At 42.1% G+C, this 14,178-nt stretch overlaps 1 protein-coding gene across 1 annotated transcript in view; it reads right to left on the reverse strand.

The window, feature by feature from the left end:
* Positions 1-1,715: 1,715 nt before the first annotated feature.
* Positions 1,716-14,178, reverse strand: part of LOC124513824 (fibrous sheath-interacting protein 2-like) — an 82,223-nt gene continuing 69,760 nt past the window's right edge. Inside the window, 3 exon segments of the mRNA XM_047081816.1 lie at positions 1,716-1,943; positions 12,800-12,843; positions 13,947-14,047. Coding sequence (XP_046937772.1) covers positions 1,801-1,943; positions 12,800-12,843; positions 13,947-14,047 — 288 coding nt within the window. The 3' untranslated portion in view covers positions 1,716-1,800.

Consider the following 14,178-nt stretch of genomic DNA (forward strand, 5'->3'; position numbering starts at 1 on the left):
CCAAATCACTGGTTCCAGGAAATAGTGTCTGTCAAATAGCATGCTTGCGTTCTCTGTCTCTCCTTCCATTCTCCTCTCCCTCCATCTTTTCCTCTCTGTTTTCTGCCTTTTTGAGGGAAGGTATTCAATTTGACTTCCTTCTAAAGCCATACATTAACACACTTGTTACTCATAGAGTATATCGGGAAGGACACTCGATTCAGTGGTAAAAGAGATTGCTTCTGGAATGAACCAGGTAGCATCTGGGAGAGGAGAGGTGAAGAGGCTTTCACCACACCGTTTGTACTTTTGAATTCCAAACTGGATTTATATTACTTAATAAAAACAAATTAAATCCATATGTAAGATCAGTATTTGTCATTATTGTGAACCTTTAAAAAATGACTTTAAAACTTAGGCTGCTGCATGTGGTGAATTTCAGTATGTAAGGGCAGGAATGAGTGAATAGATGAAGGCAGCCAAATTTGGGGGATAGGTGATATTTGGGCAGAACTGCCTGCCATTTTATTTGCAAAAGTTCAGTTAACATTTATGGACTATCAGTACAGCATAAAGGAAATTTACTTGCCTAGAAATATTTCCCTGGGGAGTTTTGGATAAGGTTGGAACCTTCCTCTGACCTAACTTTTTGGATAAAGTATGAGAATGACTAGTTGAATGATCATCTTCCTGTATACTGAGTGGATAGAGGGAGGCCAGAGTGGTGGTTTCAGTACCAGAGTGGTGTTTCTGTCTTGTGGAAGCAGTTTCTAGCCAAACACTACGTTTGAGGCCAGCTGGCAGGAACAGGTTCTGATTTGCTCTTTGTGATGCCTTGAATTTGGTGTTCTAGAAGGGGCCTATCTTTTGTCCAATTGAGTTTTGGCAAGTGCAGGAGCACAGATATGACTGGAAAGCTCCCTCTGGCCACATTGGTGGTTCATGAGTCTTGAAGGGGCCAAGAGGATGCCTGGAGGCTTCCAGAGCCCCTCTGAGGAGTCAGATAGTTGCACTGGTGTTTGGGGATAGACTTTGGAAATGAGCTTTCAAGGAATTCTTCAACCTAATCTGAATTGGGCTACTGTATATGAGGCCAAGTACTAACTAGACTGGTCCTATCCAGTAAGGGAGCCACTAGCTCTACATGTCTATGTAAATGGAAATAAAGTGAAAAATTCAGTTGTTCAGTAATACTAGTGACTAAATAGCTTTGTGGGGCTAGTGGCTACTGTACTGGAATGAAAAAAAAAATATATATATATAGTTGGACAGCACTGAATTAGATCATTCAGACATGGCGGCATTGTATGTAGCTCTGTGACCAGAAGTGAAAGCCTTCCTGGTACTTTCCAGGCCTACCTGGTCCTACCTGTCCTTTGAGGATTGCCTCAATTCCAGTTCCTCCAGGAAACTTATCCTGACCACTGCAGCTCACAACCATGACTCCCTTCTTTGAACTCCTAGAGCACACAAAATACATGATGACTCACTCTTGTTGGTGTCACACTTTCACTTTTAAGTTAGTCTTATTTTGCCAGCAAAGGCTTCAGGGCCCTCAAGAGCAGAGATTGAATCCCACGCTGCCTGGCAGATACATCCCTATGGGAGGGACAGTCCCTCTCTTCATGCCAAAATCAGAAGCATTTGTTAACCCCTTCTTTTTTCCAGCTGCCTTTTTGTACATTCTTTGCTCTTATTTGTTTATAAGAATTTAAAAGTATTTATAAGAATCAGCGTGTGGTACACAATGTCATGTTTCAAAAACCATTTATTTTTTGAGGAAGGCCAGCACCATTATTGATGTTAGGTGTAGCAGCAGCCTCAGCTTCTGTCCTGGTGAGGGGGTGAGGTTGAAGAAGATCTGGAAACATTGGCCTTGGATCTTGAAAACACTTTGGACAGAACTGATGATGCCTTCTTCAACATTTCAGACCGCTGTTTGGAAGTACTGGGCTTATCAGCATCTGTAAACAAACCAAAAGAGAAATCTGGTCATTTATTGGGCTTTCTAACTGAGCCTGTCAGGCTAGGGGACTGATAATTTAGGATTCAGAAAGAATCATTTATATAATAATTTCTGAGGTTTTTAAAAAAATTTTTTAATGTTTATTTTTTGAGAGAGAGAGACAGAGTGCGAGTTTGGGAGGGGCAGAGACAGAGGGAGACACAGAATCTGAAGCAGGCTCCAGGCTCCGAGCTGTCAGCACAGAGCCCAACTGGGGACTTGTACTCACAAATCGCAAGATCATGACCTGAGCTGAAGTTGGACGCTTAACTGACTGAGCCACCCAGGGCGCCTCAAACTTTTGAGTTTTAAAGTGCTTTCACAAAGAGTCTTATTTTAAAGTTTTAAATTTTCATTCCAGTATGGGTAACAGACAGTGGTATATTAGTTTAGGTGTACAATATAGTGATTCAAAAATTCTATACATTTCTCAGTGGTCATTATAATAACACAAGGAATCTTTAGTTGCTCCTTCTGACACTCTTGGGTAGGAAACCAGCGACATTAAGGTCGGATGCCCCATCTGAGATGACCTTAATGACCTTGGGTGAGGTAGGAAGGTGGCCAAGTTGGCATTAGAGCCCAGGCTTTGACATGCAGGTCAGCTCTGTACTGCCTGCACCCTGATGCTTCTTGAGCCAGCTCAGCAGTACGTGTCTCCCTCATGCCATCAGGTAACTATCCAAAACAGCCTGAGGAGCTAATTCCACATGAAAATGTTACTTCCGTCCATTTCAGAATGTCCAGGTAAAAGCAGCAGTGCATTAAAAAAGGTTATCGTTTCTCACTCGCTTTGGGTAAATTTTCAGTTGACTGACCCCAAGTGATCTGTGTGTTGTGTGAGCTATAAAGGACTTGTGTGGCCAATAAGTCTCCATTTGGACCCATTTTTTTCTGCACCAGTTGTTTTGTGCAAAGGGCTCTTAAAGTCTATCATAATTTATGTTAACAGAATGATTATTGTATCTGTAAGGACAGAAATGAGCATTTATCTGTGCTGCTGATGCATCATGACAGGATGTCATGAAAAGACAACAGGACAATAAACCACATACTTTCTTGTTTCCAGTAAATGATGATGTTCTTCTATAACTTTTGCAGTTACCTAGCTTTTGATCTTCGCCAGCAATATAACCTTGGGAATCTCAAGAATCTATGCTTAAAAGTAAAGTAGCAGATAGAAAATTTACTCCCAAATAAGGGGGAGAAGTTTAGCTTTTCCAATTAATAATGCAGTCCTGGAATGTGCTAGTAGTTGATAAAATAAGAACAACCTAGAAATAAGGAAAAAGTCAAAATTTGCAGAGGCAAAGACAAAGGCTTGAATGGAGAGACCTACAGTCTGAAAAAGCAAGACAAGACTTTCAGTTACGGGATGGAGGCATATGCTACAAGGCCATATTCTGAAAATCTCACTGGAGGGAAAAATGAAACTTTATTTTTGCAATTTGAGGATCTTGTTAAGAAAGCAGATGCCTGGACCCCATTTCCCAGAGACACTAACTGGGCCGCTCTGGGGAGGGGCCAGGATTCTGAATTGTTAATAAGCATCCTGGGTGATCCTGATGCAAGCTGTCACTGGACAACACTTTGGGCCACTGCTCTAGTGGATGCTGCATATTATTTAAAGACCGGCACTGGCTAGAATAAGAGCATACACAAAGCTCATCCCTAGGGGCACAGTGAAACCTCTGGCTAACAATTCCTACTCCTTTCAAAGCAAAACTTCTGGAAAGAGAAATCAATCACTGGGTGTGACATTCACAGCATGCTGGAAGTAGGAGTTAGGTATTATGTCAAAATGAAGCCAGCATGGTGAGACCAACTCTCTTTCAAGACACCCTGATGCTGCTTTGATCAGCTTGTGAGCAGTGTAGTGGGGTTCACTTGGTTGACACTGGTCGCTATGAGAACAGAGATGTGTTTATGGCCAAATTGAATTTGCCACAATGCACGCCAAGTACTATAGTATGTCACTTCACACTATGAACTGATTTAGACTCCCAATAAAACCATATTTTGTAAAAAAAACAAAAACAACAAAAAAAATTATAAGCTATAATGGGCATGTGTTTGCCTAGAGAAGTCCCCTTTTTCTTATGGGTTTTCATAAACAGACATCACTGTAATTTCTAATAAATTCTCCTTGGTGGGCCTTTTTATGATTTTGAGCACAACATTGGCCATTTATGCATTTCTCCCTTCAAAGGCGAGAAAAAATGTGTTATTTGAATTCAGAGGTGCTGCCAGTGAGTTCCTCTAATGTGCAGAATGCAGGGGTTGGGGGGAGGTGTCCTGGTCAAACTAAAGGTCCAAAAGAATATGATTTTCCTATTTGATTGGACATGCAGTCAAAAATCTAGGTGGGATCTTTCCTTTCCTACTTGCCACTCAATGCTGCAGGCTTTCCTTGGTCACTACCCATTCTGAGATGCAGTGGCAACTGGATGTAGCCCCTGGCTGGTAGGAAGAAAGAATGTGGGATAAAAGTCACAGGAACTGTGAGGTTAGAGCCCTGGCTCTACCACTTTCTGGCTTTGCAACGTCAGGCAGGTCATTTGCTTCCATTTTCTCTTCTGTATAACAGGACTTTAAGACTTGCAGAGGCAACATGGCATGGTAAGTTATTTCACTTCAGTGACTCTGTTTCTACATGAATACAATGGATATGATGCTTCCCAGGGTGGATGTGAGAAAAACACTTAGCAGAATGCCTGGTGCATAGCCGATACCTAATAAATGTTACTTCCAGTAAATGTCACCCCTTTGCTGTGAGGTTCAACTCAGAGAACTGCATTATAACTTGCAAATAACAATCTAGATACACTGTTAGTAATATTATTTCAGCCCCATATTGGTTGTGGGTAAGGCTGCTGCAAGACAGGAGCCACTCACTGCAAGGGGGGAATGAATAATCAAAACTTCTATATTTAGAATGACATAATTGAGAGCTTCATTATAAAATGATAAATATGTTGTACCTGAAATGCCATCACTTGAAGAATAAAGGCTTCCCAGACCACTTTCACGTTGATAGAGGGTGATAAACTGCCAAGACAGAGGTGAAATACTAGCTTAAGCCCCCTGTCCTTTGTTGGACAGTGAATACCAGAAGTACGTAGAAACCCTCAAGGGACAAAGCACAACTGTGTGGCATTATACACTGTAATCTTGGTGCTCTGCAGTCTCAATTATTCTCTGGGATTTTGGCCATTCCTAGGCATGACTTCTTGTAATTCTTGCCCATTGTGACACCCAGGATTGGCCTCAGGCTTGGACATGGGCTGCCCCTATAGGATAATTTCAAGGGCTCAAGTGTTGCAAAAAAATGTCAGCCATGCATGCCCCCTCCCTCCTGGAGCTTGGAATAAATAACATTTTTAGATCCTTCTCTGAGAGAAGATAATCATGGGGGGGGGTCTCAAGGGGAAAAGGGGGAAAAGTGATGTCCATTTTACTACTCCAATCTCCCTTTAAATAATTCGTAACAGTTGTGAGGTCTGGAGCGAGTAAGTGGCAGTGTGGGGTTGCGGGAGCATGGAGGTGGTAGGGCAGGGACAGTGGCTCAGATGCTGGCTTTGCTCTGTGGACTTTTATCCCCTCCTGGAATGGAGAAGCAGCATGATCCTATAAGGGCACAAAATAGGCTGGGGGAGATGGCCACGCTGCAGGGTAGCCATTCTGTGATGGTGGCAGTTAAAAAGGAAGTGGCAAATCAATAAACTAAGGCATAAACACATGCAAGATGAGAGAAGTGTGTTTGGTGTTGATGGTGAGGAGGGCAGAGTATTATCATAGAAGCTTGATTCTAATTCTTCTAAGAGGATTTGAGGCAGTTTATGGACATAAGACATTGCAAAAGAGGATATTTAAAGGGATAATCTGGGACAGGGACAATCTAAAGAAATGGTTCTCAGCAGTAGCAGCACAGTAGAACCATCTGGAGAAATATTAAAAATAGGCATGCTTGAGCCCCACCCCAAATTGAACAGGAACCCCTGAGGGTGGGGCAAGCATTTCTTTGTTTTCTAAGTTGCCCAGTTGACTCTACGTGCAGCCAGGCTGAGCACTTCTGATCTAAAGGAAGGTGGGGTCGGGTGGGGCAGATGCCCCCAAATGGCCTGACGTGAGTAGGTGAACTCAATGGTTTGTAGTGCTGGCTACACATTAAAGTAGCCAGCCTTTAGAACTCTCAAGGCCCCAGCTGCAACCCAGACTAATCAGAATCTCTGGAGGTGAGGCCTGGGAATCAGTTTTTAAAGTTTGGCAGATGATTCCAGGTGTAGCCACGGTTGAGAACTTCTGCTCTGTGTAGTAGTTTCCAATTATGGCTTTACATCAAACTAACGGGGAGAAAGCTGGGGAACTCCTAACACAGAGATTAAATTTGGCTCTGATGGCTGAGGCTGTTCTTTCAACAAATGTTAATTGGGCATCTACTATATTTCAGCCCTGTGTTAGGTGCTGGGCATACAGTTATGAACAAAACAAAGCCCTTGCCATCATGAAGCTTATATTCAAGTGAATAGAGAGTCTACCAGAGGATTAAGGCAGGAATGTTTGCCTGCTTTGTTTATTGTTGAATCTCCAGTGCGTGGCACAGAGTAGGCGCTTGATAAAAAATTGTTAAATAAATGAATGATTGAATAATGACTTAAGTGTTATGACAAAAAATAAAACAGGATAGGGGAGGATACTGTGTGTGTGTGTGTGTGTGTGTGTGTGTGTGTGTGTTTCCATTTTACATGGTGGTATTCAGGGAAGGCCTCACAGAGAAGGTGACTTTTGAGCAAAGACTGAAAGGAGATGGGGGAGCAAGACACAGCTATCTGGGGATATAGTGTTCCTGGCAAAGGAAGAGCAAGTGCAAAGGCCCTGAGGTAAGAGCATGCTTGGCATTTTAGGGGAGCAGTAAGGAGGCCAGTGTATCCAGAGGAGTGACAATGAGTGGACAGAAGGGTAACAGAGTGTCACACAGAGTTAATGGGGGTTGGGCAGAGAGATGGTGGGCAGCTCATACAGGGCTGTTTATAGTAAGGACTTTGGCATTAAGGGAAATATAATGGCTTCTTTTTTGTGTCTGACACTGGAGAGTGTATGCATTCATGTATATAGTGACTGGTGTTTTTCTGGTGCTGAATGCAAGCAGGAATTTCTTTGCTACTCAATAAAGAATGCTGAATATCTTAATGGATCATGTCTTTAATTTCACAATGGCAAAAAACTCAGCAAGTGAGATGGACAATCAGCAAAAAGAGTCAGGATGAGTCAGGGAATCAGCTTGGCAATGGAAAAGTCTATCAGTAGGCCTCCACACTGGAGATTCTACCTCTCCTCTTAATGTTTTCTTGGAAACCATGGCTTCTAAGTGATGCTTGATGTTGTCAAATAGATGTTAGTGTTGCTAAATGAGAAGTGCCTGGAAAACTGATGTGGGGTGTGTGTGTGTGTGTGTGTGTGTGTGTGTGTGCATGCACACTCATGCGTGTGCATGTGTGTACATGCTGGGGAGAGGTTAAAACAATCATAGAGAGAAGCAAAAGTGATACAAAACAGAGAAGAGGGTCCAGGAGGATCTGTGACATCAGCCATTATTGGAAACTTCCCAAGAGGGCCTTAGGGAAGGGAAATTTCTTGGGATCACACTGAGGAGTTGCTCAGACATTTGGAAAGCTGTCTATGAAGGGTCAGTGCTCAGGGATAATGGGAAGTAGCTGGAATGAGCACTCATTTCCCTCAAGCAGTGCCCGTTCCTCTTTGAAGCACCTGTTCCCTCTCTGCCCCCACCAGGTCCCTTGTCTTGTCTACCTGGGAGTGCACTGGGACTCACTCCTGTTCAGCTTTTCTCTAGAGGCTACAGGAACCAAACTGTGCGGGATTATTTTAAGGCACTATGGGGGGTGTGGACAAGGAAGTGCTTCCTGATGGACCTCAGAACACACAATACAGTCCCTCACTTGAAGGCAGTCCCTTATTTCTATCAGGGCTTCACTAGCTCACAATGAGGGGCCAGTGAAAAATATTTACCTTAATTGTGCTTGCCCTTTCCAGATCTGGACGTTCAAGACTTTCTGCGATCAAAATACAATATTGGAAAAACAATTATTTCAGAGACATGTACAAATTTTGGCACAAAAATAATCTCAATAATTTAACAAAGGATCACAGAAATTAGGCAAACAGAAAAAGCTGAAAAGAGGTAAGACCCCTAGAATTATGGGCACAAGTCTTGGTCCTTCACTCCCCAACTGGGGAAGACAGTGGGTAATGTGGTAGGAGCACCAGGCAGCACATCAGGAAAGGCAGGCTTTGCAACTAGCTGTGCATCTTGCACAGCCACTCAAACTCTGTGGGCTTCTTCGTTCATCTGTAAAATGGGAAATTAGGCTGTGGATGATTTCTAAGGACCCCTGTAGCTCTGGTTGCAGGGAGCTGAAAAGAACTGGATGGGGCTGCCAGCTAGAGGAAGGCTGGAAAGGACGGTGCTGCTCTTAGGAAATGGTTGCTTCCCATGAAGATCAGGGGAGCACTGGGGCATTATCTTGAATTACAGGAGACATCAGTGATTGACAGACACCACTGACATTTGGCCTTAGGAGGTAGAGATGATACCAAGAGGGAAGTTTCAAAAGGACCCACAGCCAGGGAGGGAGAGAACAGTAGAACAATGGACGTGTTTGGAGTCAGAAAAACTGTGTTTGAATCTTAGCTTCATTATGGAGCTCAGTGAACAGTGGTGAGTTCTGTAACTTCTCTGACTCTGTTTCCTCATATGTACAATGGGGATGTGACTACTTTCTCACAAGAGGACCAGATGAAATAATGTGTATGTATTTGAATATATATTTTATACACGTGTAATCATAAAGGACCAAGATGAAAAGATTCTCTCTGGATTACCCTTTGGGCCAAGGGCTCTAGAAAAAATATACTAAAACTTCAGATACTTTGAATATGAGGAGATCCCATAGTTGAATTATCTAATGAAACTGGTTAACCAGAATATCCAATAAATTTTATTATCAATTGGTAGTTATTCTAAGGTATCTGAATGTACTTTCCTGCCTTAGGAAGTCTCGTGTACTATACATATTCGAACTGATTTTTTTTTTTTTTAATGATTGGGGCCATTTGGGTTTGTCCGGGCCATCATTCCAATATAATTTTTTAAACGTCTAGTCTAAGTGCATAGCAACCCTTCTGGATATATCTAAGAAGTTGTTTTGATAAAAAGGGGATGGAAAAATTCCAGGTACTTGAGAGTGCCAGATAGAGTCAAGTTTAGATTTTATTGTCTGTGAAACTAAGAATCTGTATTGCAGCCCTCACCTCCGCACTGAATTCTAAACTATCCAACTGCTCATGTGATCTCTTCACTTGAGTATCTAATGGTCCCATTCTCACACACTTCAAACAGAATTCTTGTTCCCTCTCCCCTCTCCGCTCTTGCTACCCACTGCCCAACCATCTCACCATCTGGTACCACAAGGCACTTAGTTGTTCAAGCCAAAATTGTAGGACCCATGCTTGATTTTTTCTATTTTCCTCACTTCCCACATCCACTCCATTAGCAGGTCCTGCTGATTCTACTTTCAAAATACACTCTGAACCTGTTCACTTTTTACCATCTCCACTGCTATACCCCTAGTCCCAAGTCATTTCTTGGCTGGATTATTGTTAAAGCCGCCTAACCAGTCTTCCTGCTTTAACCCTATCCTTACTCAGCTCACTCTCCAAATAGTAGCCATAGGGATTTTTTTAATTCATAAATTAGATTATATCACTTCCCTGCAACCAAAAAGTAATCTGCAGGATTCCTGCTGCAACCCAAAAAGTAATCCACACTCCTTTCCATTGTCTATAACAAGTCCTAATGTGATCTGATCCCTAGCTATCTCTTTAGCCCCATCTCATACCACTTTTCTTCTCATTGGGCTCCTGTTACTGGCCTTTATTCTTTTCCTCTAACATGCCAAGCTCATACCATCCTAAGGTCTTTGCACTTACTGTACCCTGTACCTGGGATCCTCTGCTTCCAGATCTTCCTGTAGCTGCTTCCTTTTGTCATTGAGGTCTGATGTTTCTGGACTTCTTGGACCAAACTAATCTAGCCAGCCACTCTCTATCATGTTGGCTCTTCTTTCTTTTTGTCATATTCATTCATGAATTCCACAAATATTTACTTAGTGCCTGCTATGTGCCTTCTTTCTAGGCATGTGGGGATATAGCAAAGAGACAAAAATCCCTGTCCTCATGGAGCTAAATTCTAGGGGAGGGAGATAGCCAACAAACAAGTAAAAACATACAATCTATCAGGTGGTATAAATGCTAGGAAAAAAGTTAAAGCAGGGAAGGAGGATAGCGAGTGTGGGATGGTAGTGAGTGCTGGGGTTGCAATTTAAAAATCTTTTTTAATGTTTATTTATTTTTGAAAGAGAGAGAGTGATAGAGCATGAGTGGGGGAGGGGCAGAGAGAGGGAGACAGAATCTGAAGCAGGCTCCAGGCTCCAAGCTGTCAGCACAGAGCCCAATGCGGGGCTCGAATCCATGGACCGCAAGATCATGACCTGAGCCAAAGTCAGACGCTCAACCGACTGAGCTACCCAGGCACCCCTGGGGTTGCAATTTCAAAGAAGGTGCTCAGAGGAGGCTTTACTTAGAAGATGATACCTAAGCAAAGATCTAAAGAAAGTGAGGCGTGAGCTATGCAGATCTCTGAGAGAAGAATGTTTCAGGCAGCTCAGCAAGTGCAAAGGTTCTGAGAAAGGAGAATGCCTGGCATGTATAAGGGTGTGTGTGGCTGGAGTAGAGTGCTTAAGAGGGATCCTAAGAAGAGGTGGTCAGAGAGGTCGTGGGGAGCAGGGAGAGCTATCCAGACCATGTGGGGCCTTGTAAGCCGCTGTAAAGACTCTGGCTTTTACCCTACGTGAGATGGGGGGTACTTATTCTTATCTAGATTGATTGTGTTTATGTTGCCCCCTGAATCCCAAGTTAGAATGAGGGTAAGGACTTTGTTTCTCTTACTCAGGGCTTTATCTCTAGAACTTAGAACAGTGTCTAGCACAGAGAAAGTGCTCAGAGAATCTCTGTTGAATGTGATTGAATGAATAAACTCGAGAGATGCAGTATTACTGAAGGATGTAGGAACTAAGCATAATGCAGTGCAATGAAATTGAGGAAAACAATACAATGGGATTCAGGTTTAGGAGACTTGGGTTCTATACTCTGACTCAGTGTATGACCTTGGACAAGTCACTTCCCCACCATGAACCTCAGGCTCTTCATCTTTATTTTTTTAAATAATTTTTTAAAGTTTATTTATTTATTTTGAGAGAGACAGGGAATGAGTAGGGGAGGTGCAGAGAGGGAGGGAGAGAGAGAATCCCAAGCAGGCTCCATGCTCAGTGCAGGGCCCAACACGGAGCTCAAACTCACGAGTGTGAAATCATGACCTAAGCTAAAATCAAGAGTCAGTCACTTGACCAACTGAACCACCTGGGTGCCCCAGATTCTTCATCTTTAAAGTAAAGTTACATTAGATGGCTTATTTCTGGCTCTAATATCCTATGATGATTCCATACTGCAGGGTATACACCAGTGGTACATTACATCATCTTCTGACTATGACCTGCTCATGGAATTCTGGTGAACTTAACAATACTCTATGGTTCATCATTGAATAAGTTTTATTTCCACTTAAAAGTGGAGAGGATAGCTTTCTTGAGTAACTTTTTGAGTGGGCTGCAGGCTTGAAATAATTAAGGTCAACTCCAGCCCTGTAGTTTGACTTTCAAGGCCACCTTTATAGTAAACATTACACTCCCCCCTCTAGGCCAGTGCTGTCACTGTGAGAACCACATTGATCCTTTACAGTTTGAAAGAACAGGGGACCAGGGATGCCTGGTCATTTGGTTAAGCATCCAACTCTTGATTTCTGCTCATATCATGATCTCATGGTTTGTGGGATCGAAACCCACAGAGAGCATGCTCGGGATTCTCTCTCTCCCTTTCTCTCTGCCCCTCCCTGACTCCCACACATGCTGTCTCTCTCAAAATAAATGTTAAAAAAAAAAAGAATAGGTGACCAAAAATTCAAATTGTAAATATTTTAGTGAGTCAGTTCTAACAGAGACAAAAGATAAAATGGAATCTACTCTAGCAAGATTTTAACATGAACAAATAAATTTAGGTTTAATTTGTAGCTTTAAAAGCTTTTTCATATATTTTACTGGGGCTAAGCTAGTTATGCAATGCAAGCATACATTCTTAAAGAGATGATTAAATCCTAGTAGCATGAGCTCTAGTCCATGTACAGATGTGATAAACTCATATTTCCTACAGGAGCATGGCAATTTTAAACTCTTAATATCACACCATGTACTTTATACCAGAATTATTAATGAAATCTTAATGATTCAGTAAAAGCAAACTAGGGGTGCCTGGGTGGCTAAGTGGGTTGAGCGTGTGACTCTTGGTTTTGGCTCAGGTCATGATTCCAGGGTCGTGGGATCGAGCCCTGCATCAGGCTCTGTGCTGAGTGTGGAGCCTACTTAAGATTCTGTCTCTCCCTCTGTCCCTCTCCCCTGCTCTTACTCTCTAAAGAGAAGAGAAGAGAAGAGAAGAGAAGAGAAGAGAAGAGAAGAGAAGAGAAGAGAAGAAAAGCAAACTAGTCAGCTTATGTTAACTACACCCCCAAAGTAGGTCAACCTACTAGAAATTCCAGCATTAACTTCATGTTTCACAATAGGAAATTTATCAATGCTGAACAAAGTCTTTTTAAGTAGTATCTAAATTGAGAAAAAAAATCAATCCAACCTTCTGATACTATGGCACTTGGATCTGAGGGACGATCACCACCACTAAAAAAAAAGATAAAGAAATTTCATTTTCTATGTATTTGATATATGAAGGAATACTGGCTAAATTAAAGAGAAATCTGTCAAAATCATTATTCATATAGAAGTAAATCTGGAATGGTATGTCTCTGAGTTTTCAAATCAAGTGAAAATGATTGCTACATTGACTTTTGTTTGGTTTTGTATGTGCCCTCTTTTCTTCTTCAGTGACACAAATAATTGAGAGTTGCCGGCAATACTGCATGTAACATACTGTGTTACCTGTATGTTACAACCATCATAAAGGGAGAGAGGATCAATGGTGGGCCAGGGGTAGTTGTCCTAAAATGGCATCAGGTCAAAAAGAAACTTAATTTCATAGTGCGAGGTGGAAAAGAATATAGTTGCCATCAGGTAGATTTTTCTCCTTATACCCTATTTCTCCCATGATGAAAAGTGCTCCTCTTCCCAGTTTGTGAATATTTTTATAAACATAAAAACAATTTTAGGCATGTTTGGACTACTCTAGAAAAAGTGTTAACCAGATTTCAAGTCTACAGTGTCTCCTATAAATATTGCATAGTCCAGCCTTTCTCTCACAGTCTCCCCCAACTTGGATGGACTTATCTAAATCTCATCCATCCTTTAAGGCCAGACTCAAACTCTACTGGTTTTGAGAATTCTTCCCTGAATGCTCCAACCTACATAACCCCTCCATTTTGGGGATCCCTGTGATAGTGCCTCACTGTTGAGTGTTTAGGTACATAAGGAAACTAAGTAGGAGGCCCTTTCAGTGAGCCATTAGTGCAGGAACTATTGTTGATCCAGGGCCTGTCTCTTAGGTTCCAGTCTGACACATTTAAGACTTAATCTAACTATACTAAGTAGACCACTGTAATAGAAAGAAGCAAGTAGAGACCAGATAAATAGGAATGAGAGAGAAGATGGAAAGGGGAGACCTAGGAAGTAACCACAGAGGGGAACGAGGGGAAGGAGTTGAGGGGAGTTTGAGGGGCAAGACACTGGCTTCCTCACAGGTTTACTTGAGGGGCCCATGCTTCCCACCAACATAATTTCATTTCATTTCTATTTTCTTAGCCAACTCGTATTGCTTTAATTAACTGTACCTAGAAAATGAAGGCAGATCCTCTTCATTGTACGAGGATGAACTCATAATTCTATGTAAGAAGTAATGTACCGGTTCAGTACTAGATTTCATTTCTTCTCTCTGGAAAAGTACAAGTCAGGTAATTACAAAAAGGAGATTTTGTAATAAATCAAGTAAAATATACTATAATGTTTCCTTAGTTATCTATGTAGCCAGCATTTCTAACCAGGCACACTATGTTTGCTCCTGAA

Source organism: Lynx rufus, unplaced genomic scaffold (assembly GCF_022079265.1).
Source record: "Lynx rufus isolate CCGP_SWC_20201006 ecotype Redwood Valley unplaced genomic scaffold, mLynRuf1.p SCAF_19, whole genome shotgun sequence".
NCBI lineage: Eukaryota > Metazoa > Chordata > Mammalia > Carnivora > Felidae > Lynx > Lynx rufus.